Raw genomic sequence first — 26,441 nt, forward strand, 5'->3', positions numbered from 1 at the left:
CCCCTTTAAATACTGAAAAGCTGCAATAAGGCCTCTCCAGAGCCTTCTCTTCTCCAGCTGAACAACCCAGGCTGGTTTCCAGAGGGAGGAGGACGACCACTCGCCCCAGCGTGGCGGGATGGCAGGGGTGAGCATGCTGGCCGAGCCAGGCTGCCAGAGATAGTAAACGTGAGGGACTACAAGTGCCTGGCCAGCAGCCCTGGGCCCTCTGCAGCCACCTCCATCCTCAGGGGAAGGAGTCTGAGCTGCTCAGCTGTTCCTGGTGGTCCACAGCAAGGATGACATATGAAGGTGTAACCGCGGTTTCTATAGAGACATTTATTGGGAGGGTATAAAAATAGAGTGCAAGTTTCAATAAGATGTATTTAAACACGTCGTAGGCAAACAGTCCCACATATTGGTGGGAGAGGAGCCCAGAAGGTTGGCAGTGTGTCCGGGTTCCCTGATGCACCCAGATCCACCGAGCAAAGCAGAGCCTTGATCCCCAGAGATGGGTTATGACCCTTCTTTCTGCAGACCTTTCTGTCCCTCTGCTGCACGCTGCTCTGCGTGACAACAGCTCTCACCGCTGCAGGCACTATTTCATCAACAGCCATTGGAAACGCAGCTTGGGGTAGGGCTCAGTGTAGACGCCTGCAGAGTCCAGGTGAAATGTCTTCTGCATCGGACAGGAACCCTCAGCTGACGCTCACTGGAAAGGCAGAGCCTGTTCCTCCTCTTCATGGTACACTGATAATGGTAGTAAATACGTGCAGTATCACATCAGGTAGGTTAATACTGAGTAATGCGTAAATGAGCATCTTAGATCTTCAACAGTCCTCCTGCTGAAGTTGTTTCCATTCGAAAGTCCCATCCAAAGTCAGATCAAAATTATCCTTTTCCTGCTCTCGGGAGAGTTCCAAAAACACCTGAAATGGGCAAGATAAAGCTCTGATTATTTCTCTGACATTCACTAGACACCATGATGCTCCTTTACAGGAGGTGGAGCTCTGCAACCCGTCTGAGAGGTATGTGAAGTAGCTTTATGTGGGGAGCACGTACGCAGTAGCTGAGACTCCTGTGCTCTCTGGTATAACCTGCTGAGAGGCGCTGGCTGCCCGTAGGTATATCCATAGAGTAGGTTTTACCCACCAATGGACTGACATAAACATTCCTCATCTTTGCCACCAGCCTTGTACAAGCAGCAATTACCTGCTGCTTCAGGGGCAGCCATAGAGGCTGGGCATGGGCATCTACCAAGGGCATCCATCCCTCGGATGGTGCTGTGTGCCTGTCTCGGGTGAGTGGAGTCACACAGCAACATTTTGCCTAGGTTTGTTCCCACCAGACTAGATCCCAGTAGGGAAAAAACCTAAACACTTTTCGCCACTTTCCCAGCAGGGAACCCCTCGCCCACCACCCCCAGGCAGTTTTTTGGTGGAGCAGCCTCCTGCCACTGCACTGGCCCAGGTCTCGCTGCGGCTTTTGTTCCTGCTCACGCCTTTACAGCATGTCTAGCCTTGAAATCACGTGCCTGAGCCAAAGTATTCAAAGAGAAGCTGTACTCCTCGAGGTTGAAGTTTCGTTTGGCTGTGGAGAAATAGAAAGAGAGTTGGAAATTAGCAGTCTGTGTTCCACCTTTTCAAAAAGTCATCTTATTTTGCTCTTACCTTCCTCTAGCTTGGAGAAAGACTGAGACAGGGGCAATGCATCTTCCATTGGAACCTTGTAGACCAGCAAAGAGGGGAACCTTGAAGAAAAAGAAGAAAAGGTGATTCTTGCTCTGTATTGAGGTTCTGGGATAAAAACTTTTTATCACGCTATGAGTGGGTTGTATGGATGTTTTGCAGCAGTGTTGGACATGGTGACATTATCAAATCAGCTCCCCATATGGAGAGTCTGAGCTGTTTGTCCCTCTCCAGCTGAAATCCTGTGTCTGGCCATCACGCTGGGCACATTTTTAGGGATGAGGTAGTGTTGGAGCCACCATTCATCCCGTATTTTATAGTTACCTCTCCTGACGGGCTGCACTTGGGAAAATCCTCAAAATCTCAGCATGAAGAAGATCAGTGCACTCTGGGTCCTTGACTTTAATTTCCAGCAGATAGCCTTTGCCAAACTTGTTCTTCAGGTACTGAATGGAGCCAATGCACCTGCAGGGGAGGGAGGAAAAAAAAAAAAAAAAAAAAAGAGATGTCAGTGTGAAATCATTGATGCCCCACCATCTGCTCCTTCCCAAACTGTGCTGCTGGCGAAACCACGGGGAGCACTTCATAAAGCCCATGATGATGGGCTCAGGTAGGTGAGGCCGGAGGAGAAGCCCTGTCGCTGCATGGACCGAAGAGGGGCCAAGAGGCCTTTCCCAACTCAGCCATGTGCCGGCCGTGCTGCCACCCACCGTAGCTGCCCGGACACCATGATGGCCACGCGGTCGCACACCGCCTCTGCCTCCTCCATGTAGTGCGTTGTCAGAATGGCTCCTGTCTCCTTGGTTTTCAGGGCGGCACGAGTCATTTTCCTGAGGACCAGAGGGGAGGGGAAAAAAAAAAAAAGCTCACACTCCTTAGGAGTATCAGACACTTTTTCTTATACCTTTGTCCCTCCAAACGCCTCTCCCCTAAAGCAAGTGTAAAAACTTCACATACAGCAACTTTAGACTGATGTGCACATGGTAATACTTTGAAATAATGACAAAAAGAAATATTTTTGACTCAGGTCTATTTATGGAATCTTGCAAATCCCATATATGACTGTCCTAAAGTTTGCAACAAGGATGAAAGTAAAATGTTTTTTCTCTCTCCTTGCTCATGCTTTAGCTAGAGAGAACCAGGAAAATGGAGTTTCCAATAAAACCATTGGCACGTGATGAGCAGCACTAACTGCAGATAGGGCAAAACACTCTTTACCTAACCTTAGCTAACTCTTGGCTTCCCACCCTTTTACCACCGTGGTGGCACAGTGCCTGAGGTCCTACTCACCAGACACAGCGCTGCCCATTGGGGTCCATGCCAGTTGAGGGCTCGTCCAGGAGCAGGACCGTCGGGTTGCCCAGCACGCTCACTGCGAAGCACAGCTATGACAGGGAAAGGGGTTTGACTCAAATCTCTTGCAGTCTCTGGCACTCTGTCTACAAAGAGCTGCGGACAGCGTCACTTGGTTTAGGGGAATCAGGGTTCTGATTTATAGGAAATGTGGTTTTGGAAAAGGCTAATTTCCATCACCCCACGATGGGAGACGACGCGATGCTGTCCTGAGTAGCTCAGAGCACAGGTAGGTCCCTCCGCTCACAGAGGGGATTTTTTGATTTGTGCTATGAGCATTGCAGTGCTCAGTATAGGTAAAACAAAACACACCTTTCGGGTTATCCCAGCAGAGAGCTTTCTGGTTTTTTTTTTTAAATAGTCTTGAAGCTGCAGAGCATTCACTATTCTGCGGGGAAAGGGAATAAGTGAAAAAAGAACATTTTTGTTATTCCCAACTCAATACTCTCATCAAGGATTCCCAAAATCATAAGAAAAAGGAACTTCCTTCCCCTTTCTTGTCTGCTGCTTTTTTTCATTAAACATTTATTGTGTTATTAAAATGTAAGTGAATATTTGAAGCAAAGTGTACTGAATAAGCCACAAGCTCTTTTCTAAGCCTATCATTAGTGTCAACAGCATTATAAATCCATTCCACCTTGCCAGTGTCAGCTGAGCAGGCTGTGCTTAAGCACCCTTTCTTGTAGTGCCAAACTGCAACATCAGAGATTTTAGGAATGCTTCCTAAAGATAACATACTTAAAAGGACATTAGTGGTAAATTTATCCCCACTAAATGCACTTAGGCAAATTGGGGATTTTCTTAACCCACTCACTTAATCACGGCATTTAGCACAAAATCCCTTTTGCAATTCCATTTCCTGAGTTTCTTTCAAGGTTGCCTCTGGCTCACAGTGAATTTTGACTTTCTGGTGCCCTCCCCATGCCCTAGGACTAGGGGATAAAACATTGATCAGGCCCTGGAAACACCCTCCATCCGTACCGGTTGACAGTAGCAGCCATATCCTCCTTGCACACCCCTTTCACGGCCGCGTAGACCCGCAGGTGCTCGTGCACGGTGAGGTCTGGCCAGAGCGGGTCCTCCTGCGGGCAGTACCCCAGGGAGGCAGGCGCCTGGTCCTGGAGATGGGAGGTCGCTCCATCGCTCCTCTTCATCAGCACCTGCACAACCCGGCTGATTGTTTTGCTCTCATATAGCCTTGCCCAGATACAAGGGTATGGTTCAGAGGAAGACTATGGGCTTCATAAAGATTTAGGCAAGGAAAAACAAAGAGTGTTTTTGCAACCCTCATTTACATGGTTTCTGAATATAAACATGGCCAATTAGGGTAGATGCAACTGCTTGTCAAAGTTAGAAGTAGCTCACAATATTTTTTACTAATACTTTGTTTAATTTAATAGCACAATGCATTCAAAACCTTGATCCCTAATAATGGTTTGAAAAACATTATAGCTTAGCATAGGTACAAGGTTTGCCCTTGCACTTTTATCGTGGATCTACCCCTTTTCTCCAGAGACCTCCTACCTGCCCAGCAGTCAGTGCCATCTCTCCAGTGATCATTTTGATAGCTGTGCTTTTACCAGCTCCATTGGGCCCCAGAAGTCCTAATACTTCTCCTGGAATCAATACATATAATTTCTTGGCAATACTCCCAATTCAACAAATATATCAGGCACAGTACCGTAAAAGACAAAATACCAAAGAGAGCATGCTAATGTCAAAGATCATATAAAAGTAAACAGTATAAACATATATTCTGAGAGCCCATAACCTTTCAACTCTGACTGATGCTGCGAGTCTGAACATTGCTCCCAGGTCACTCAGAAGCCACTGCTGAAGTGGATCCTGGAGAGAGGGGGCTACGTTGTTTTTGATAACAGAGAGTGAAAGGTAATTAATAGGATGCATCCACGTCACGTTATTCATTAACACATCAACCACTGACCGAACATGCCTTAACCACAGAGCAAATAGATTTGACCTTTATGTCCTTGCTCAGGTAACTGAGAATCTGCAGAGAATTAACTCTGGGTCTGATCAGGGGTCCAAAACAGGCCTAGGACAATAGTTCCAGTTCTCACCCTTTTTAACACAGAAGGAAACATTTTTGGTGGCCATTTTCTTCTTCTTCTTAAAAACGGAACCAGCTTGCTTTATTTTATATTCCTTGCACAGATTGCTGACAATAATGACTGATTTCTGAAAGCGAGGACGACGAAGAAAGATTAGTCTATTATACTGCATAGCATTAATCCTTCAGTAATATTTTTCCATTAAAAAAGGCAGAAAACTTTCTAAAGATCTTTGAATTTGTTTTATAGTTCACTGAGAATATGAGGTGCAACAGGACACTACTGTCGACCTTCCTCTTAACAGCTTTCTTCTCTATCCTGATGGGACCCACACTGTACATTTGGGAGTTTGATTTTCCCCGTGAGAATAATACAGCCAGAGCACTGCCTTGCACTTATTGATACTTGGTGGTTTGTTTTTTACTAGTGGGCTTCTCAGTGGTATAAAATAAAATGAGAAGGACAACATTTAGTCATACCTCCTCGTGACTCGGAGCCGCTATGGCGTTTCTCACTGCTGCTCTTTCAGCTTTAACATCTTCATCTTCCTCTTCAAGCTCCTCGGGGTGCTGGTGGCTGCTTTCTCTTTTTGGGGAAATCCTACAAACCCACCAGATTCGTCTTAGCGTTTTGTTCCTTACCCTTGTTCTCCACCAATGCATTTTGGATAGACCAAGAATGAATGTCCCTCTGGTTCAATGTTTCTTGTGGGTTTTATTTTTTTTAATTTTTTTTTTTTCGTTTATAACCTTTCCGTGTTGTACAAAGAACCAAGCTGGTACATCCGCACAGCACAGGGAACACCATGTGGAGGTACTAACAAGCTTGAGAGCCGTTTTATATTATTATAGCACTGTAGTATTTAAGGGGCTATTTTAGTTATAAAAAATCACCAGTATTAAAAAAAATATTTAAAAATAGGGACACAAAGGCAATGATATCTGATCAAAACGTCTTCAAGGAAAAGCAGTGGTAGACGTTTAGATCTCGCATATCACTGTGGTGCATGTGGGTTTATACAAACCTAAATATTGGGTCCTTTCTCAGAACTGTTCCTCCATATTTTATCTCCAAATATCGAAGAAGAAAAATGAAGCCCACAGAATGGATATAAGGCTGAAAAAAAGAGGTTGCCACATTAACAGCCTTGCCTTCCATCCTACTATGGCTGACAGGGAGAAGGTGGTGGCAGTGTTACAAAATATATGGGGGAAAAACACAGTTTGTGAAAAGAAAGCCCATTAACATCTAAACTCAGGGTAATCCTGAAGGCTGTGAACTCTACTGTCACTTACCAATACTGCAGAAAATACCAGTGGTGGAAGAAGAACACAATTCATAAAATAACAGGGCAGCATTAAGTGATCTGGGCCTATTTAATTTTCCCTTCCCCATTTCAAAGGAGCAAGGTTATTTTTGCACAGGGGCATAATCTGTCATCCAGACCCACTGAGATACTCCTTCAGCATGAAATGAGCTCAGGGTTATTGCCTGCTTCCTCATAACTGAGGACGGGGTTTAGGAGACACACATTCCTAAATAAAAGTAATCTTAAATGTTTTCTTACTGCAAAGACAGCTATTAGTACATCATTCCTTGGAGTCACACCAAATATCTCAGCGTCTTCTATAAGCATCTCTCTATTCTATGAGAATAAAAAAAAAATACACAATGAAGACCTGTAATTCTTTAGTATAATGCTGGCTAATTTTGGAAGGGTTAAAGCAAACAACAAACACTTTGAAAATGTACAAAAGCTTCTGATTTAACCCAAAATATTCACCATACAGATGAATGAATACAGATGTTTGACTTTGGGCATCCCAGTCCAATACCAGAAAATGTCACGGCACTCAGTACATGTATCAGACTCTCCTTTTGGGGGTAATGGCCTATCACAGGAAAACATCTGGTCTCCTCTCCTTTGGGGTCCCAGCAGAGAAGAGGTGGAGGTGAGCGGGACAGGACAGAAGAGGAGTCTCTTCCATTTGGACTTCACTCCTAAGTAATTTATGGCTCATAAACGGTCTTGCATGTAGCTGGAGGGTTTTGTTAAATTCTTAGCTGACTTTCCCCAACCACCCTCAGCTGACATGGAGTAAAGTGCCTTGTGAGTATTCTTAATTCTCACTCGGTTTCCATGCAAAGTCAGATGCGTAACTTCAAATTCTCTCTCATGATTGTTCAAGCCAGGTCGCCCGACTCTGCATGGAAAGAATGAAGAGTGCTTACCTAATCTACAGTCACAGCTCAACTGCACGAGAAGTAGCCCCTAGCCATAATGAACAGCTGGAAAAATTAGATCTGATCTGAAATGGTCATCTAACGATGCACTCAACTAAGGATGCACTAGCATCGAGGTCATCTAACGATGCACTAACGACCACCTATAAGAGGAAACTAATGAGCCTTCCCAGAACGCAGCGTGCGGTTACCACCAGACTTTGCTCACAAGGACACATCGTTGTGTTTTATGGTGGGGTGCCTCTCCTCGCCCAGGACCACTGCTTACCTGCTGGCAGTCGATCATTACAGCCAGCAGTGGGTACACGGGAATCAAGAGAGACACAACGTAGAGGGACACTCTAGCATCAGTTGCAAACTCCATGACTCTGGTGATGATATAAGAAACAAAGCATACCTAAAAATAAAACAAGAGGGTAATTTAGCTGATGGGAAGGATAATGCTCCTCACTGGTCTTAAAAATTGTGTGGTTCTACCTTTTCGATTCCCTGTTGAATTTCTAAAAATGGACAAGAAATATAAAAATGGGAAATGGTGAGGGTTCAGGAGGTCCTCAGCAATTTCTGCTTGATGATAGGCTGCTGGTTTGGGTCAGCCGGGGAAGCTTCTTCCCAGACACAGGGCTGCTTTGGGCAGAAGAACAAAGCATGGGATCCCATCCTGTTCTTTCCCATCCCAGTTCATGCCAAATAACCCATGTCCTTCCAGGTCAGGCTCGGGCTATCTGCATCTAACATGATGGCTCATGTCTCAACGCCTTACATCTCTTGGATGTGAGGTGTGGAACAGAGCCATAAATAACTTTTTTGCCTTCGTTCCTGCACCAGCTCAGCGTGGGTCCAAGCGTTTCCCCATGCCCGTGCGGGATTGTGGGAACAGAACATGGAGACACAAATTTAATATAGAATTGACTGCTATAAGACACATGCCCGTATTTATGTTCTACATCTATACTTGGTGTTTTGACCTCTAGTTCATCCTTAAGATCTCAAAATACATTTCTGTAAACTCTACAGCACATCATCTAGCCATACACTTACCACTATCAGGATAAAAGACCAAAAATCACAGTTCCATCCTTTGCGAAAGACGAAGGAGATCAAGTAGATGAAGAGAACGATAGAAATTCCATAGCCAAAAGTACCCGTGATCTACAGAAAAAAAAGGCTTTCGTTGGAGAAAATGGAGTGATCTAAACAACCAGAAACCTATATATAGCAATGTGGGTCAGTTTAAATGATCATACATTAAGATCAGGGCATTCAGAAATTACCACAATTTTACTGCTAAGTGTAAAGGAGTATATTAAGGCAAGATTTATTGCCTTTTCTTTCCACATGGTGAAACCCAAATGATAGGAGGTGAAACAAGGAGAAGGTCAGTAAGCATCTGGGGACCCAGAGGGATGCCAGCACCATCCGCACCCACGTAGGGGTGTCTCAGCTACCCCTACACGTGCTCAAAATATTACCCCAATCCCTCTCTAGGAAACCAGCAATCACCAGAATGGGACGTACCAGCAAGAAGAGGCTGTCAATGCTCCTGGAAATCCTGTTGCTCATTGCGAACAGAAGCCCGAACATTGAGAAAAGAAGGAGCCAGCACAGTGGGATGTCCACCAGTGCCTGGCCACACCAGTACGCTGAGGGAAAGAGCCCCGAGATCCGCAGCTGGGCATGAGCTCCCACCTGGGAAGGCACAATGGAAAGGGCAGTTCATTGTCAGCGCCTGGTTGGCCAACTGCACCCATGGCAATGGCTCCAGGAAATAACAAGCTAACAAAAAGCTGTTATCATTGCGATACTGGGGTAAAATTCCACCTCCTTTTGTCTTCTAGCATTTTGTGCTGGCTGCAAAGCTGCTCATGGCAATACAGAGAAAAACATCTCAAGCTACCCATCGTATTCAAACGTCCTCGTGGCGATGCAGTTGTAATCCCTTCTGCCCAACCCAATTCTGCTCCATTTCAAGGAATTTACCTTGTAATCCTGCATGTAGCCCATTGCAAAGTGAGGAGGAAAACCAGGGAATAACAACAGCATATAAATGAGGTAAAAAGAAACAAAATAATCCCAGAATTGTAGATCATCTATCTGAAAACAGAAGAACAAAGCATTTGTAGAAAACATCCACAATGTAATGGCTAGATGCCACAATTCATCTGACTGCATTTCTCATGAAGTACAGGGCAGTATGAACACAAAGTAGGATTTGAAATCAAATATTGGCAGGAGGAAGGTTTTCCCCAAACCATAGCCCTGCGAAGTGCCTGCCACTGGTGAGGAGAGATGGGTGGTGCAGGTCCCACTCCTCCATCCCAGACTTGTGGTGAACTATCTCTTCTGTCAACGGATGGGCCACAGCTTGAATAGCGTGACATAGAGAATAAGGAACCTCCTGAAGAAATCCTCCCAGCCACCCTCTTGACCCACAAGGGAAAAATTAGCTTCAGTTTTCCTGAAGTCACACATGATGGTTTCAAAGCCATCACCAAAGAAGGTGGGTCTACAGGTACAGACAGCCCCACACGGCTTCCCATTAAAATCTGATGACTTACTGAGACCTTAAGCAGATTTAAGAACTATTTTCTGACACCTGCTGGCTGCCAGGCTCTGACACTTACAGATAAAAATGGATGATTCCAGATCCGAATGTGCACGGTGGAATTGAGGGCTCTCAGCAGAGCGTTACTAATGATGTTCACAAGCACCGGGAAGCAGTTGATGGCCTCCACGTGGCATAATACGGTAAACCTGTAGCTCTTCAAAGAGCAAGAAAACAAGATGAAAACTCTTGGCTTTTCTCATCTGTAGGGAAGCAGTAGAAAAAGAGCATGCCAAGAGAATCCAGGCCTGAAATAATTCATTTTGCCTACACTTTGTTTGCTAAAACCCAAATTACTAGGTATTGGAAGTCTGTATAGCTGTGCTACAAAGATGAAAAGTTTGAGGTGGAGGAAGAGAGAGATAAGGTCTCCTCTAGCATGTAGTTTACCAGTTAAAACACTTCCAAATATTTGTACCTGTGGGCCTTACTCAAAAGAACCATCCCACAGGTAGAGCTGATGGAGGCATTTTGCTTAATTATTCAATTGTTGGGAAGAAACAGGAGGAAGAGAACAAAAATCCTCACCTGGCCTTCGTGAGACACTTTTATCGCCCCATTGTGTTCTAGCTCCTCTGTGATATTTTCCTCGCTTGTTATTTCCACTGTGAGATCTTGGCTCTCAAGTGTGTGGATAAAATCTTCAATGCCTGCACCTGATGTGAAAGCCAAAAGCAGAGGAATCATAATACTGAACAACAAGAGAGTCTGATGGTTTGGTTGGTTTTTTTTAAAATCCATGACCACAAAACAAAACCAGAGAAAGTCTAATAACCGTGGACGTCAGACAGCCCGTATGTGCTGAATCATTGCACATTCATTTCTGTGAAGTTAATGGATTTCAGTCTCATTGACTGAATCTTGCATTGTCATTTTTTTTTCTGCCTTTGCTGAGTTGCTACAAAATGTATTTTCCTTGCTGACAGTCTGATGAAGCCAACAGTATCATACTGTGGCAAAATAACATACAATAGCATCCACTCATAGGAATGTTGAAGGTAAAACTCTGGAAGCAGACCGTTAATTTGACTCAGCATTAGTGAGCCCTTACTGGAGTATGGTGCCTGGTCTGAGGATCCCACACTCTGAAAATGCAGAAATGGTTTGGATAGAGATCTGGATGTGGGGGCAGGGAAAGAACTGGGTCCCTTCTAATCCCATCTACTACGATACCTCTTTTCATATCATTGCCTCAGGATCTCACCAGCTGCTGAAGCCAAAGTAGGCATCATTCATAACCATGGTCTTCTATCACTAAAACCTTCATCATCCCTTGGATCTCCTCCATCCTACAACCATCTACTCTTTCCACTTATTTTCCTTTGCAACAGCAGGAAGCCCCAGAATAGGAAAAGATGAGGAAAGGCTCGTTCCCCTCACCCGTGTTGTTGTGGACCAGGAGGCTGGTTGTCTCCGAGAGAGCCCTCTTCCCCAGGGGCAAGAAGTACTGCGCAGATGAGAGCTCCCAGGCACTCACACTCTGCCAGGCAGCAACCAGCGACAGTTGCAAAACCAGAGGAAGCAGAAAAACCGCATAGAGCAGCAAACTGCATTAAGAAAGAGATGAATAAACACTCTGAAAACAGATATTCAGCAGAATGCGTTTCTGTATTGGGAACGGTATACTATATTCAGGTTACCCAACGCTTTTTCTGTTAAAAATTTTTGGCATTTTCAGAGGTCTCAAACCTTGGTCATTCACAAAAGCCCCCAAAATTTAGCAGGGAGAGGACCTCAGATCTGGAGTGCTCAACTTTTTAGGGCCATGAAATGCTTTTCAGACTTCCTTAAGATATAAGTTTTTCATAAATCAGCATCTTCCTTCTGTTTCTCGTGCCCCACCAGGAGATGCCAGCATGGCAGATTGAAGACCAATGGGGCCAAATGAGTTCAGACACTGGCAACATGAGAGAAATTTTAAAAAAATTAAACAGGAAGTCTGAAAGCAGTATTTTCCCCTCCTCTCTCTGTACACACTAGTTTATTTTAAAACTTTCTCCTCCATCTGAAATAAAAATGTTTCTAAATGATTCTTTTCTTCAGAAGGAAAATGGGTTTCCCTTGCATAAATCACTCAGTATAGAAATGAAAATGCACAAAAGGGAGATTTTATATTACTGGCATTGGGAAGGATGAAGCTTTTCTCTCCTCTGAGTGCAGATTACCAAGACCATTCATAGCCAAGACCTGCTATCAATTAATCCAAACACTCATTGAAACAGGGGTGTGAAAATTGTCCCCCCTGTTGTGACTGTGTCCAGTTCCAGATCTGCAAGAGAGAATCACTTTGGTACTTACATTGACCGCAGGTTTTTCACTGAACTCTTAAGCTTTAAGAAGTGCACCCATGCCATGGCAGAGACCTGCTGCCTCCAGAGAGCCAAGTCGCTGACTGCCGCCTCCCCGCTGTCCGAGAGCAGCAGGGAGCCCGTCTCCGTCTCATCGGGGCACTGCAGTCCTGCTTCTGCCCACTCCTCCCCAAGGACACGCTCATCTGCAGAGAGTTTTCCACAGACACGTTTATGTCTGAGACCAGCTTCTATGTTGTAATGTGTGAAAAATTAAGAGCCACCTTGTAATCAGCTCTTGGAGGCATGCCCAGGGGTTATTGCAAAGTAGCTTTTCTCTTCGGCTACGGATTGTATATTTGCAGCCACGATTGTACCTTCTTGATCCACTGAGTCTTCTTCCTCCAGTCTCAGGAAGACATCCTCCAGGGTTGTCATGCTAACTCCGTAATTGATAATTCCCTGGTTGGAGCAGCTGTCGAGGCCACTGAACAGATCTGCAGGACAGAGATAATACAAGTGCCATCAACGTTTCAAACATAAGCACGTATCTCCAGACCAGACTTTGGTTCAGCTGAGTCAACCTGACTGGAGCATCTCCAGTCACAGGGAAAATGAGAAAGCAGAGAGCTGCCAGGATGCACGGGCTCTGGAGGAACACAAAACTGCCCGATCCATAGCTCATTGAAGATGTTTTTCTACTTAGGACCAGCATTTCAGACTATGCATCCTCGGAGGCAGCAGGGCTGTGGGACTGTCAGCCTGAATGTGGTGGACACGGTGAGTGAGGGTCTGCCTGGTGCCCCTGAAGGTATGGAGCAGTACCAGTCGTATGGAGTTTTCTCTTGTCACTATCTTCTCTTTTAACACAAAGAAAAATAAACTCTTGGTAACACATGTAGCCCAGTTTGGCCTGCTAGGATTTTCATTACAAACAGTAGAAAAGCATTTGTTGTACATTTTGGTCTTAAACGTATGGATGCTAAAATTGTGGGGGAAAAAACAAAATGCAAAAGTTCTAAGGTCCTTATGTGACTCTTGTAGAAAATCTCCCTCTTAATTTCTCTTTCCCCACATTTGTGATTATATTTTCTCTATGGACAATTCGCAATTATTTTAATATACATTACCTGGGAATTTATTCACGTTTTCTAATGGCAGTTTATATCTCAGCTCATATTGACTGTGTCCTGAGAATATGACATTGGGGATGTACCGTTTAACCAGAGATGTCACGTTCTCTAAGTCACAAGACTCACTGACATGGATCCTGTTCAGTTGAAAAAAAAACCAGATGCTTAGTTTTGGAAAAAAACCCAAACCAAAGAAAAACCCAAACCAAACCCCAAACAAACAGCCACCAGCATTGTATTTGCTAGGATGCATAAAAAGAAAACTCCAGCATACTTCATTCATTCCTTACTCTGGAGCAAAGTGCTGCTTCAGTTAATTTAACTGAATATTAATTCAGTTAATTTTCTTGTTTTGACAACGTCTGCTCTATGGTTTCCCCCTTACAGTCATTCTGGTGGCTCCTTGTACATGCATGTTTCCAGATACCAGTTGTTGGGGCTGAAGTAGATACCTTAAATGATAGCCAATCCCCCATTTTTTCTTCAAGAACAGAGAAGAACCGACACACTTCAGCCTCCCGTGCGAGATAAAAGCCTTGCGGTCTAAAGAAAGAAAAAGCCAAAGGAATTTATACTGTAGAGCAGTCGTTCAAAACTTTTTTTGCAACTGAACCTCACATGGGCTTTCTGCTCCAGGGTTATTCTGCAGAGATGCTACAGGCTGAGCCTGCGCTTACCCGCCAGGATATCGGCCTCGTCCATGAACTGGGTACTGAACAGGATCACCCGTCCAGCTCTGTGTTCCTTGAGGAGGCTCCACACCTGGTGCCTGGAAAGAGGATCCAACCCAGCCGTTGGCTCATCCAGGAACAAAACCTGCAGAAAGGATGAAATCAGACATTCCTCATTGCCGGAGCAATTGCACGTCTTTTGGGTTTGGTGTTCCCCTGGAAGCCTCAGGTCCTGAAGGCAAGAGACCCAGGCCACCTTTTATGCAAGGGCAGCTATTCTGGGAGCTGTGCAGAGCTCAGGGAACTATCTATCTGCTTTAAAACTAGACTAGCAAGATGGGTTATGAATTTAACGAAATGAAATTATTAAATTTATTAATTTTAATAATTATGAGCGCTTTAAAGAGGTCTGAAATCATGCAAAAACTTGTAGCCAAGTACATGCATAAGGTTTTAGTTATGTTGGACCTGAATATTCCCTATATTACAGAGCCGTGCCTGCTGCTTTACCTGGGGGTTTCCGAGCATGGCTATTCCAATGCATAGCTTCCGTTTCTGCCCACCACTCAGTTTCTCAGCTTGAGTGTCTTGAATGTTACTGATATCCAGCAGTTCCAAAATGTTTTGCACCTAGAACAGCACAAGGATATCCATTCTCAGCACTAGTTGTCCTTCCATCCCTTTTTAGCCATGAAGGAGATCCGGCTGGGACTGAAGGCACAGTTTCCAAGAGCATGTACCAAGGTCTACCACCACCAGCAGGAGCAGCCACTACAGGGGCTGCTACATCCCCTCATCTCCTTGGGTTGAGCAGAGGAATCGCTGTGGTTGCATCAGGCCCACAAGCTTGCCTGCTAGCCTGGTTGAAGCTCGACACCAGCTTCGCTTTTCAGAAGACCCAGCCAGGTGGACCCTTTGAGCTTTCCAGTGCAAAAGGAGCCTTTTCTGAAGCGTGGGATTTGCCTACAGCCCCATATTGCTGCGCAGTGATGCGTTTCAGGGCAACGCACACTTACCTCTCGCTCTACGTCTTTGGATTTGATGCCCTTGATTTCTGCAAAAGTTTTCAAGTTTTCTTTCACTGTTAAGACTTCAAACTGTATGTTGAATTGTGGGCAAATGCCAATCATCTCTCTAATCTCTTCCCTATCTCCTATTTCAGAGAGTTTGTAGTTGTATATGGTTGCAGAGCCTGTTTACAGGAATAAACGTGGTGAGGTGGAACAAACTGGTCTTTACAGCTTTTGAATCAAGCCCGTCCCATCCCACCATTTGCCTTCCTACCTTCAGAAGGCAAAGCGAGTCCACTGAGCACGTTTAACAGTGTTGTCTTTCCAGCCCCACTGTGGCCGAGTAAGGCAGTGATCTGACCCTCGTAAATATTTAAAGACAAACCTAGAATGAAAACAACATCAAGTTTGGGAAGAAATGAGGTTTGACTTGCCTCCACTCATTGTCCAAGGCAAGACAAGGAGAAGTATAAGAACTAAGTAGCAATAATTAGCCAAAAGTGCATTAAGCAATGTGGGGCAAACCTTTAACTAAAGGCCTAAGAAGCTGCTCTGTATTCAGCAGAAAAGACAGAAATACAACAATAGAAAAAAATCTTTCTTCTCTTTAGTCTTATTAAAAATGGAAAATCAGTAAAAACTGATCAAAATTGTAATCAGTCATATCGATTAATATTTTACATTAATTTTCAAGCAAGGCAAGTGTTGTTCTATTTCTTTGACCGAAAGGTTTGCACAACTCTTTTTCCTCATCTTTAACAGGAATCAATATCACAGCTTTCATACCTCTTAAAGCTTCTGTCTTCTTGTCCTTCTTTTTATATGCTTTTTTAATATTGTTGAGTCTAAAAAGAAGGTAAGGAGGATATTATTTCAGGATTCCTGTAAATACATTTCCCTGGTGCCCTTTTTCATTCTTATGGGCCTTAACTTAAAATGACAGAAATGGCATGAAAAGTAAGAGGTACTGGGGAGCAACCCTGAGATCCAGCAGGGTTTGCCATGCTCTGTACGCAGGCGTGAACGTCACTACCTGGCATGCAACACCGGAGCACCAAGCCTTGCAAAGACAAGGTCAAGACCATTGCAATGGATGGCTGGTTTACAACAGGCTGCTCTCCGTGTTCTTGTTGTCCCTCATGGACATTTAATAAAGTGCACAGCAAAACAAACTGTTTTTTTTTTTTTAATCTGAATTTATCTGAATTTCACCATTAGTGACCAGCCTGAATTATCTATTTATCTCATCTGCATTTTAACTCTAATTTTTCTCTGTGAAACAAAGTGTTTTGCAAGAGCCTCGCGAACATGAAAACTGCCTGGATAAGTGAAAACGAAGCTGATGGCAGAAGCGGTGGTCTGTGGGAGCATTAAACCCAAGCTACCCAACTCAAAGAGCATGAACAGCAATTCCTTCTCTCTTAACCTGATGGCCTCCTTCCCCATGAATTCGGGGGGCACTGGCTCTACACCATCACCAAGGAGCTCCTCAGGGCTCGCGGCAGTTCTGGGCGTCTCCCTGGTGGAGCCTCTCCTCCTCCGCACCCAGTACGAAGGCTTCAGGCAGAAAAAAGGGGGATCTGGGATGCCGTATTTGCCTGACAGGAAAGCAAAGAAGATGACCTGTCATTAGCCAAAGCCACAACCAAAAAATCATCCTAGACTAAACATTTAGGAGGTTCTAATAAGTACTTGGCTGCCTCAAAATTGGTACTTCGTCCCGTTGAAAAAAGAGGTTTGGAGCTGGGGTAGAGAAACAAGAAGGTTGGCTTCAGGGCTGTATCTAATGAATTCAATATTTTGTTTAATGAATTAAAATATTGTCCCGCACAATATTACACTATTTTCTCACAAACAGTTCAACACCAGTATAATTAGAAAGAAAAAAAACACTAAATACTTTGTTGTCTTTGATTTGGGAATTACCAGTGTGTGCCAGCGGCAGAAAAGTCACCGTTTTTTTTAATAATACAGTCTTTTAGTCCAAAAGCTATTTTGGTTGACTCAGAAAATGGAGCAGCCCACCATTTCCTTGAGGAGCTATTACACGCAATCTGTATAAATCAAAAGTATAAAAGAAGAATGTATGTTCGTAAGCATGAATCACACCTACCTGGCAGAACTTTGTCGAAATACATAGCTAACAGCATGTACAAGACTGAGTCAAAGACCAGCATAATGTAAGTCGAAAATAAAAAGTATGATTCCTCTATAAGGTTAGAAAAAGAAAAACCAATTCCATATTCTTCTAAATGGAAAACCTGAAATAAAGGACAAAGAAGAATAATTTTCAGGCTGGAAAGCTATGCACACGCCATCAAACCATGGATGCAATTGACTGTTAATCCAGGAATCATCTGCAGTACTGACCAAATTTTCTTCCTTTCTTTCTAGTGAGGAAGGGAAATAAATTTACTCCACACAGAGATCTTACGTTTTCATTCAGAATTTTCCAAAACAATCCAGAAGCAGAAGAAACGATCAGAGTTTTATAGAAAATCATTCCAGAAACATGATATTGGCACCCTTGACATGAGACAGAGTCATGACAAAGACGGTATAATTCTACATAGTGATTGATTTAACCATATGGTAAATTAGCAGTAAACTCAGTTTCTTTTTCTGCTGGTGCAGAAATCTCCTCTCCCAGGCAGATTTTTTATATATCAGGAAATCAAGTATTAAATAACTGGAGCTAGAACGCATTGCTCAGAGCTATGGAGATATGACTGATGGAAAACTGGGAAACTGCACAGAATTATCCAAAGCGGGGATGGAGGAAGGATGGCCGCAGCAGAAAACTCGAATTGTGTTTGCACAGTCTCTGTTGCCAGGAAGAGTGGCTGCAGCGAGAGGGGAATGACCGGGCAGCGAAGAGCTGATGTCCCCAAGTCAACTCCCATCTGCCTGGGGTCCAGCCCTGCAGGATAATGGTGCTATTGTGTGCGGCGATGGGCTCGCTGGGGCTTCCTTGGGTTCATGTGGATGCTACAGGAGCACACAACAGCAGATTATTTGTGACAAGGGCTGTGGTTTTCTTTGCATTCATTGACTTTTTAAATAGGGGAATGGGATGGGGGCATCCCCTCTTTGCTGCCCAACAGCAGCTCAGCTCGCACGGAGGTTTCAGAACAGGGTGTGGATATGAATGAAAAGTACCTGAAGGTTTTACAGATGTGGAAAAGCTGGTCTTTTGAAATGAGGACTATGACTTCCTATGCCTTTCTCTACCAGCGAAGTACAGCAGGGTCTTTTATAGCCACTGTCTGTGACAAAATGTACTCTGTCCCCACTGAGAGGGCCCAGGACAGCAAGCTACTGGGAAGGTTCAGCTGCAGAGAAGGTGCCCCATACCTTTGCAATGCCAGCATTAAATGCAAAAGGACAGAAGAGTCCGAGAAACCACTTCAATGGTTCTGGGAGATTTTCTATCAGCACCACAAGGCTCAGGCATCCGAAGAGAAAGGTGATGAGGAACCCTATGGAGCTGGCAAGTTTGGAGGTCCGTAAGAGGGAGCAGAGCATGAAAACCAGGTGGATCTGTAAGAACAGAAGTTTCCTTCAATCACTGAAGGAAATGAATACCTTTAACAGTAGCACTTCCATTTGCCAGGCAAACAGATCTCTGATGAGCTGAGTTCGTGTAATAAAATACGGTAAAGTCCTTCTTAGTGGGTTGATCCGAGTTTCAGATCAGGTCTTTTGTAGCCAAGCTCCTGCTTGTCAGACCTTCAGGCTGTAATTCAAATGACTGCTGCTGAGTCAGAGAATCCACTCAGCTATTTCAATTAGTACGACCGTACAAAGGATACCGTCCTGAGCAGCGTGCAAGAGGCTCTGGAGTAATGCTTAGGCTCATCAACATAGTACTAAATCATGTGGTGAGAAAATTTGGCTTTAAAACCCGACTTACACATGCTAGGCCATACAGGAAAAACAGCAGTAAGATTGCAGGGAAGCTGCTGAGGTAGAAAGCATCCTGCACCACGAGAGCTGTTAGCAGGCAGGAGAGGACCATCACGTAAACAGCATACAGCAGACTCCAGGAGAGCCTGAAGATGGAAAGGTGGCATTACGCTTTCGTTTAATTAAGAACGGTTGTTACAACTTCATCTGCATGGCAGAACCATTTTAAATTAAAATACTAAGTATTTCCCAGGGTCAACTCATTCATATCCTCTGCAGAACGGAGAGCATGACCCACCTTAGGAGGAAATACCCAAGGAAGAAGAGTATGCTGCTGCCATGCTCAAGCCTTCTGGATGTCCTTGGAATACTGGAGAAAACTTATGAACTCATTTAACTTATTAACTGACTGCACAGGTGCCCAGGAGTATACTGATTTTTTGCAAACAGATGCTTTAGTTAAAAAAGAACTCACCAAAATGCAATATCCTGCAGCCCCATTGTCTTCATCAATACTTTGAGCTTCTTCTTTTCTCTTACAACATTCATTGATAAGAAATACATGAACGGAGAGAAACACATCACAACAGTAATCATGAAATAACCGTGCTGTAATGTAATTGAGGAGATGGCACTTCGGGACTTCATGCGGACACCAGCAATTGATTTCATTTCATCCCAAACAGAATGATTTGTCACCGCCTAAAGGAATTCAAGGTCAACATCTCAGTATTTAGTTTATTTTCTACAGTGAGATGTATCGGATGTATCAGAAGGAACCTTCTGATTCATCATCCCTAGATTTACTTTTTTATGCAGCTTTATAGAAAACATCAACAAGTAATGCAATAAAGCCCATGGGAAGGGCTCATCTGACTCATTTGTGTGTCTACACCTCAGCTGGACTCCCTCTTTTGGCTATTGAGAGAGAGAAATCCTTCAGCTCATCCAGAGGCGAGGATCCAGACACACAAATGACTCACGCTCCCCAAGGTCCTGTTTCTCTCCCCGGGGATGAAAGCAGCCTGGACAGCTGGAGGTGCACAGCCGGGTGGAATCACCCCTACCCTGGTAGATTTTTGAGGAACAATTTGGAAAGGAAGGACAAGAAATGACAGACACGCCTACTTTGAAACCAAGTCATCCAGCAGATATTCATAGCACCCCAGTCTCCTTCAAGAATTGCCTTTTCCTTGGAATCTGAGAAATACTCTAAATAAACAGTGGTATTACACTTGGTTCCCAGCTTTTAGGACAAATCGCCATCTTGAAGAGAAACAAAAGTTAGTACAAATCTTCAAAATTAAGTTGAAAGCAGTCATTTTCTGCAGGAACTGCCGATAGCATTCATGTTCTCACTGTCGTTGCCAATAATACTCAGACAGCTGAATATTTTACGGTATTTGGTTTTCTGCAGAATCTTCTGACAAGCCCATCTCTCGCTATTGTCGCAGAACAATTTGTCTTTCCTGGTCCGAGTTTAAAATAAAAGGACACCTACATCAGTGCATAAATTCGATTTACCTCTATAATAGCAGCATCGATGCTGGACTGCAGGGACAGGAAGCCTTTGTACCAGTACATTGGGCTGTAACAGTACTGCGATGAGAAATTGTAACAGTCATCTGCAAGGATGAAAGGTTAAGAGCATCACAGGTAAGAGCAGTGAAACTTAATTGGTTTTCACTACAAAAGCGGATGATAAGCATGCATATGCATTATGGGAAACTCTTCAAATGGGCAGTGGCCCACGGACAAAATAAAATTAGCAATTTATTAAATCATTTAACATATATAGATTATTCCAACAAAGTGATACCTACCTATGCCAGGCAACCACCCCCCCATAAATTCTCATTTTGTATTACCTATGTATCCAAAGTTGTCATTTGGAATAACCACATTCCCAGTAGGAAACCTGAGGTGATAGGAGAAGTTGTCTTTAAATACAACCCCTATAATTTCATTATTCGAAATCCAGGCTTCCTCCAGGGCTTTCTCATTGTCCAGTGCCTCTAGTTTTATACCTGTAGTTTGTAAGAAAAATATTGCAATGAGCTTCTGTAGGTCTGGAAATGTGTGCACAGGCACTGGGTATATATTCTGCTTTTTTTAGCATTGCAACCCCTCTTTTCCAGTTCTCCTCACTGGGCAGGGTGGCACCTTTAAATGCTTCGTACTTTACCAGTTGGGAAGAAGTGAACCTCAAAAGAATGAACCAATATGTCTTAATAGCATTATTCTACAAAGGCAGAGCTTTGCAGCTCAGAAGCACACACTGACTGCACTAGTAATTTAAATTACTAGTTAAAATTAAATTACTAATTAAATTAAATTACTAATTTAAATTACTAGAGAAGAAATATTTGTGAGAATGGAGGATTTGGGGTGAATTTTCTCTACTGACCGAAGATACTGGAGAACCACTAAAGCATAATGCATAATAGGTTAAATAATCACAAAACTAAATATTTAAAAGGCAAAACTTACCTGTCATTACGGAGTTCAAGGCCACTTTATTCATTATCTGCCTTGTGGTCACAGTGATGGGTGTAAAAGCGATGGTGACCCCAGAGGCATCATAGGCAGGATCATCTAGCCGCCCAAGGTAGCTGTAAGGCACTTCGGGGTAGGGGATGTTCACCATGAACATGCACACTATGAACGTCAGCGGCAGAAAGAGCAGAGAGAACATCCACTCCTAGGTAAGGGGCAGAGCGGAGAAGAGAATTTAATAATATAACAGTATGAGAGCATATTCTCTGTGGGATTAAGATATAAACCAGAGGCACTCAGTCACACCGATTTCTTAGACGTCGATTAACTAACAAGGTCTTTGCATTGTGCACGTCACCTCAGTAAATTACTCTGCTCAAGAGCCCATCTGTGCTTTCACACGTCACATAAGAGACAGAAATATTAGCAGTTAAAAAAGTAAAGTCTTGTAAAGTGTTCATGCCCAGTCAGGGCTTTTCAAATGTACTTTAATGTTCAACTTCACAAAACGAAACTGAGGTATAGGGGCAAGCAGGGACTGGCCACTCTTCAGTAGTTAGTTTCTCACTTTTTCCTTCTTTTTTTGTTTTTTTTTTTTTTTTAGCTTACCTGAAAGCTCTGCATTTTCATCCTCCACTTGGTAAGTACATTTTTCCACAAAAGAATTTTAGTTTGCTGGAATACACTCATATTTCTCTGAAGCGTCTTCATCTTTGAACCTACCAACAATTTTTTAAAAATTACTTCCAAATACAACAACAGGCAGAACAGCAGTGACTGCTTTTATTTGCACAGTCCTTGCACGTGTGCACAGTAATATTTTCTTTCCCTTTTTACTGCAAGAGAGCGAGCTGAAGCAACTCGCACCTCCTGCGCTGAGCACGAGCCAGCCCTGCAGCACAGCTTCTAGCAGCGAGGGACCAAGAGACCTCATCACCCTCAACATACTCCCAGTCCTTGCAGCTCAGCAGTAAGACACCGATTATAACCAGAATTTCACACTTCTGTGCTATAGCGTAGTAAGGCTGGGAGGAGTTGTTATGAAATAAAAAAGGGAAGATCAGAATACATGACCTAGTTGGCCTGGGTGGCCTTAATATCCAAGAAATAAGGACAACAACATGGTCGATTAAAATCACCGAAATCTTTTTGCATGTAATTTTGAAGTGCTATAGGCTTCACAGCGAGACGTGTTGAGCAGCTCCTGGCTGTGATGTGAGCTGAGCTCGTACGGAAAGCAGCGCTGGTTGAAGGCGATTCGGAGCTACGAGAGGACAAAATTCCTGGAAGTGCATTTGGAGAGCTGTCATTGTTAGAGATATTCATGGGAAATGGGAGAGAAAAAGCCACGAGCATGCATTGGTGTGTTACTCCAAAAGGCGTGGCAGCATCTTTAAAAAGATGTGGTCAAAGCAAAACAAGGATTTGTTGCTGGTGGTGGAAACTTAAAGAAGTAGGCATAAAGCAAGCTGTCAGAGTGACTTTTGCAGATGAGATATGTTCATATTCACATCAGTAAAATGATGATTAATAACTCCGATGAGCAAAAGGACTAAGTATTCCAATGCAAAAGGGTTACACTCAGATAGCCAAAATGCTCTGCCGTCACGTATGCGGCTAAAACACACTTTCAGACAAGAGCTTGTTCTTCTCTAAGTGAAGTCTCAGGTAGAAATATCAGAGCGTTTATAGACCTAATCCTTTCAAACCCTCCTGTCGTACAGAAGGAGGGTTTACGTTGTCTTGTTCCCTTTGGGGAACGATGCCGCACGGTGCTGACAGGCAAGGCAGAGTTTATCTTCTCCCGAATATTTCTATTCGGCCCACAGGAGAGGCACGTCTCTGCTGTAACGAGGCAGCGGGCACTGAAATGCTGCAAAAGCAGCTGCAAGACGGTCTTTCCCGGGTTCACGCTGCCAACACACGTGCTGGCATGGCACATGGGGAGGATGGGGCAGGGACATCGGTTCAGTGGCAGAAATCCGCTATTTTGTCATCACTTTCCGAATAGATTTTTCTCTTACAGATGATCTCACTAAATCCAGGTGTATAAAAATTTGAATTTAGCCTGTTCTAATGATGTCTAGACTTCCTCGAGGAGACCGTGAAGTTAACCTTGCAATTGCTTGGCCACTTTTTCACCTAACAGAAGCAAGGTGTAAGACGGCACGGATCACCCGTATGCATTTTCACAACTGAAACGGGATTTGTGTCACAGCTAAAGCAGGTTTCCGGTTTGTCCTTCATTTTCATAGTCCCATAGAGTAACCGCGACGAGCTGACACACCGCTGGAGTTTCAGCTCCACACCCAGGAAATCCTGGGTGGGACGGAGAGCCAGCGCACCAGGTACCCATTGCGGATGTCCCACGTGTCCTCCCTCCCTGTCACCTCTCAACGCTGCCTGACCCCCAAGAGTTTGGGCAGCTGGGAGAAACTTGGCGGAACTGAGATCAGTTCTGATCGGCAATGAGATCATTGCTCCTTCAGTATTTCAGGGGGAATTTTTAAGAGCGTAAGATGGACAGAAGACTTTTTAAATTCAGTCCTTAGCTTACACTGCATGGACGGAAATAAATCTGCTCCTCACGTGTGCTGGATTACTTAAAATACTGAGCTGAACCTACCTCATCCTCTTAGCACCGAGAAACACTGGAAATACACCTCTGCCATAAACTGAGCTCCATTGGTGTGTTAGTTCATATCAAAGCAAGGTTAAAAAAACTCTTATAGCCTTTAAATAGTCACTAAGCTTAATCACAAGCTTAACTCAGCCTGTTAGAAAGACGTCCAGTGTCCCACTTACGCATATTCTCACCCAGTATTAGTAACAGTGTTATTAATTACTGGATGTTTTCATACCTTTTAAATAACACTTTTTATTTGTTTTGAGAAGAATGTTTAAGCCTTACCTTAACAGGAAGGTTTGAAAGGCAGCCAGAGCTTGTCCTTTGCAGCGTGCCTGTAAAAGCGGAGATACTGAGCCTCCCTGGGATGGACTTGCTGGTTGTCCCAGCGGCTCTCAGTGCTCCTTTGTCCACGCTCCCATTTTTTCACTCAGGCACTTGTGCCAAAAGGCATTCCTCACACCATCACTTTGCTTTTCCCTGGCTTCCTTCCCCCTTCCTCCTTGGCAGATCTTCAGATTTATTTACGTTATAAAAAGCAAACAGAGTATATTGTTGTTGAGTTGCTGGAGCAGATTCTCTGAAAAGTTACTCAGGAAATTCTTGAATCTTGGCCAAGAGAAGAAAAATGAGCCCAACAACAAACCACACAAAAATCCTTTCTCTGGCAAACTCTGTTATGTTTCTCAGCGCAGCAAGAGAGGCTGAAGGCAACAGAAATATTGCAGCACACGGCTGCAGGCAGGGGAGCGAACGGTGACTCTCGCTCATCTCCAAACGGCAAAGGTTGTGTTTGCAAACTGTTTCAGGGCCACCAGCCCCGGCGTAGGAAGAGCAGTGAAGCACTGCCTCCTGGATAGGAACAGCTCTTCTGGTTACCAAACATATTGTAAACATTCAAACAAACTTCTCTAGACTAACTCTGTGCTTCTAAAGGAATGGGTCTGATTTCACCCCCAGGCTGAGAGCGTGGCTGTGGGGCACGCCTGCCCCTCCGTCGCCCACCGCAGCATCCCCTGCCGCAGCAAGGATGAGGAACCGACGGTGGAAGGGAGAAGCAACCAACTGGGACAGAGGCTGGGCTTGCAAACACAGAGGAGCTGGATCTGCTTCCCTTTGCTCTGCCTAGTGGAAAAAAACCCACCCCTAACATTTAAATAACATTCAGATGTTTTAGAGCTAGGCAGACTCCAGAGGCGTAATAAGTAAGGACACGGAATCAGGTTAAGACCTGTCCCCAGTACATCTCCTAGGTATACAAACCTTCTCCTCCCCTTTCAGCCCCTCCTCGAAAAGGGGGAAAAAAAAAAAAATTAAGCAGAGAAGTGGATATGCCAGGTCCCAGTCAGTGAATGTCAAGCAAAGGCACCTCCCTGCCTGTCTCCTTGGCACTGATGTTTGGAGATCCACATGGAAAGCAGCTCTCTGGGTGTGGGGGCTTTTCCTGGGGGGAGCAGCCCATCACTGAGCCACGGCAGCCACCTGCTGGTACCTGCTTGCCTGCATCCCTGCCTGCATTGCCTGCACACACACCTGGGGCTGCATCATCCGTGCCTGCGTTGCCCATACCATACCTGCATGGCCAGCACCATCCACGTGAACCAGGGGAGCTCATGGCATGGGTGAAGGTCTTCCTGCTGTGTCTGTCCCATGGGATGGCACTGCCCCTGTCCTCCTGCGGGTCCCCAGCCCAGCCTTTCCCAGAGGCGAGGGGTGCTGGGGAACAGGGTGACGGGGCACCAGGGGAAACGCCTGGCTGCCTGAATGTAGGGAGTTTCTATTTTATTTTATTTTTAAAATGTATTATTTAAAGCTAGCCCTGGCAGGCAGATGTCCAAGAAGAGATGTTGATCTGCTTAGGCAGGGTCAGGGTGCTGGTGCTTGCCCCCATCGCCCCACCAGTCCCTCCATCCCTCCCAAGCACCCACAGAGGGTGGGTGCTAGTGAGGAGCCCACCCTGTCTTCCCGACCACCAAAGCAAGTCAGACACACGTGCTGTGGCCAGAAGACCTGTTCAACCTACTGTCCTGCTCCAGCTTTACTTTGGGTCAAGGCACATCTTATTTTGACTCCAGATAATAATTATTTTTTTGAAAGATGGTGATCTAAGAGCTGCCAAGCTTCATTAAACTTTTCCAGGGATTGCCGAGTCCTTTCCTCTCTCTGTGTCCCCAGTGGTGGGGACCAGAGGTGGGCCAAGGTGGCCGAGCTGGAACACGGAGTGACAGCAGATTTTTGGGTCAAAACACAGCCCCGTGCCCCTCCACCAGGAAACACCACCCTCATCGACTGCGTGACAGCAGCCGTAAGGGTGCTTCTCAGCACTGAGCGAGCCAAAGCTCTGGTGTCCTCCTGCCATGGATGAGTGAG

At 44.6% G+C, this 26,441-nt stretch overlaps 1 protein-coding gene across 1 annotated transcript; it reads right to left on the minus strand.

Annotated features, from left to right (window-relative positions):
• Window positions 1-469: 469 nt before the first annotated feature.
• On the minus strand, window positions 470-22,156 carry LOC142417856 (ATP-binding cassette sub-family A member 10-like). The gene is made up of 38 exons (XM_075518961.1): window positions 22,055-22,156; window positions 21,440-21,650; window positions 20,818-20,976; window positions 20,474-20,574; window positions 19,425-19,651; window positions 18,957-19,095; window positions 18,398-18,583; window positions 17,157-17,304; window positions 16,470-16,641; window positions 15,830-15,888; window positions 15,318-15,428; window positions 15,050-15,225; window positions 14,544-14,663; window positions 14,040-14,178; window positions 13,815-13,905; window positions 13,360-13,499; window positions 12,607-12,726; window positions 12,240-12,435; window positions 11,322-11,488; window positions 10,470-10,597; window positions 9,961-10,098; window positions 9,317-9,430; window positions 8,855-9,025; window positions 8,378-8,488; window positions 7,605-7,733; window positions 6,660-6,737; window positions 6,117-6,208; window positions 5,572-5,692; window positions 5,102-5,219; window positions 4,545-4,636; window positions 4,002-4,180; window positions 3,333-3,408; window positions 2,958-3,052; window positions 2,378-2,497; window positions 1,992-2,132; window positions 1,650-1,729; window positions 1,514-1,569; window positions 470-908 (listed from the first exon to the last, which is right to left on the minus strand). The coding sequence occupies exons 1-38, from the start codon at window positions 22,154-22,156 to the stop codon at window positions 810-812; spliced, it is 4,902 nt and encodes a 1,633-aa protein (XP_075375076.1). The 3' UTR covers window positions 470-809.
• Between the last annotated feature and the right edge of the window lie 4,285 nt (window positions 22,157-26,441).

Source organism: Mycteria americana, chromosome 16 (assembly GCF_035582795.1).
Source record: "Mycteria americana isolate JAX WOST 10 ecotype Jacksonville Zoo and Gardens chromosome 16, USCA_MyAme_1.0, whole genome shotgun sequence".
In the NCBI taxonomy this organism is placed as follows: domain Eukaryota; kingdom Metazoa; phylum Chordata; class Aves; order Ciconiiformes; family Ciconiidae; genus Mycteria; species Mycteria americana.

What these genes read in the sequence shown, in the direction of transcription:
- LOC142417856 (XM_075518961.1), bottom strand. Translation starts at nt 22,156, where the DNA reads ATGAAGACGCTTCAGAGAAATATGAGTGTATTCCAGCAAACTAAAATT. An exon ending in CCTGGTCCACAACAACACGG is followed by an intron (nt 10,598 to 11,321) that starts GTGAGGGGAACG and finishes CTTTCACATCAG; the next exon opens with GTGCAGGCATTGAAGATTTT. An exon ending in GCTACATGCAGGATTACAAG is followed by an intron (nt 9,026 to 9,316) that starts GTAAATTCCTTG and finishes GTGCCTTCCCAG; the next exon opens with GTGGGAGCTCATGCCCAGCT.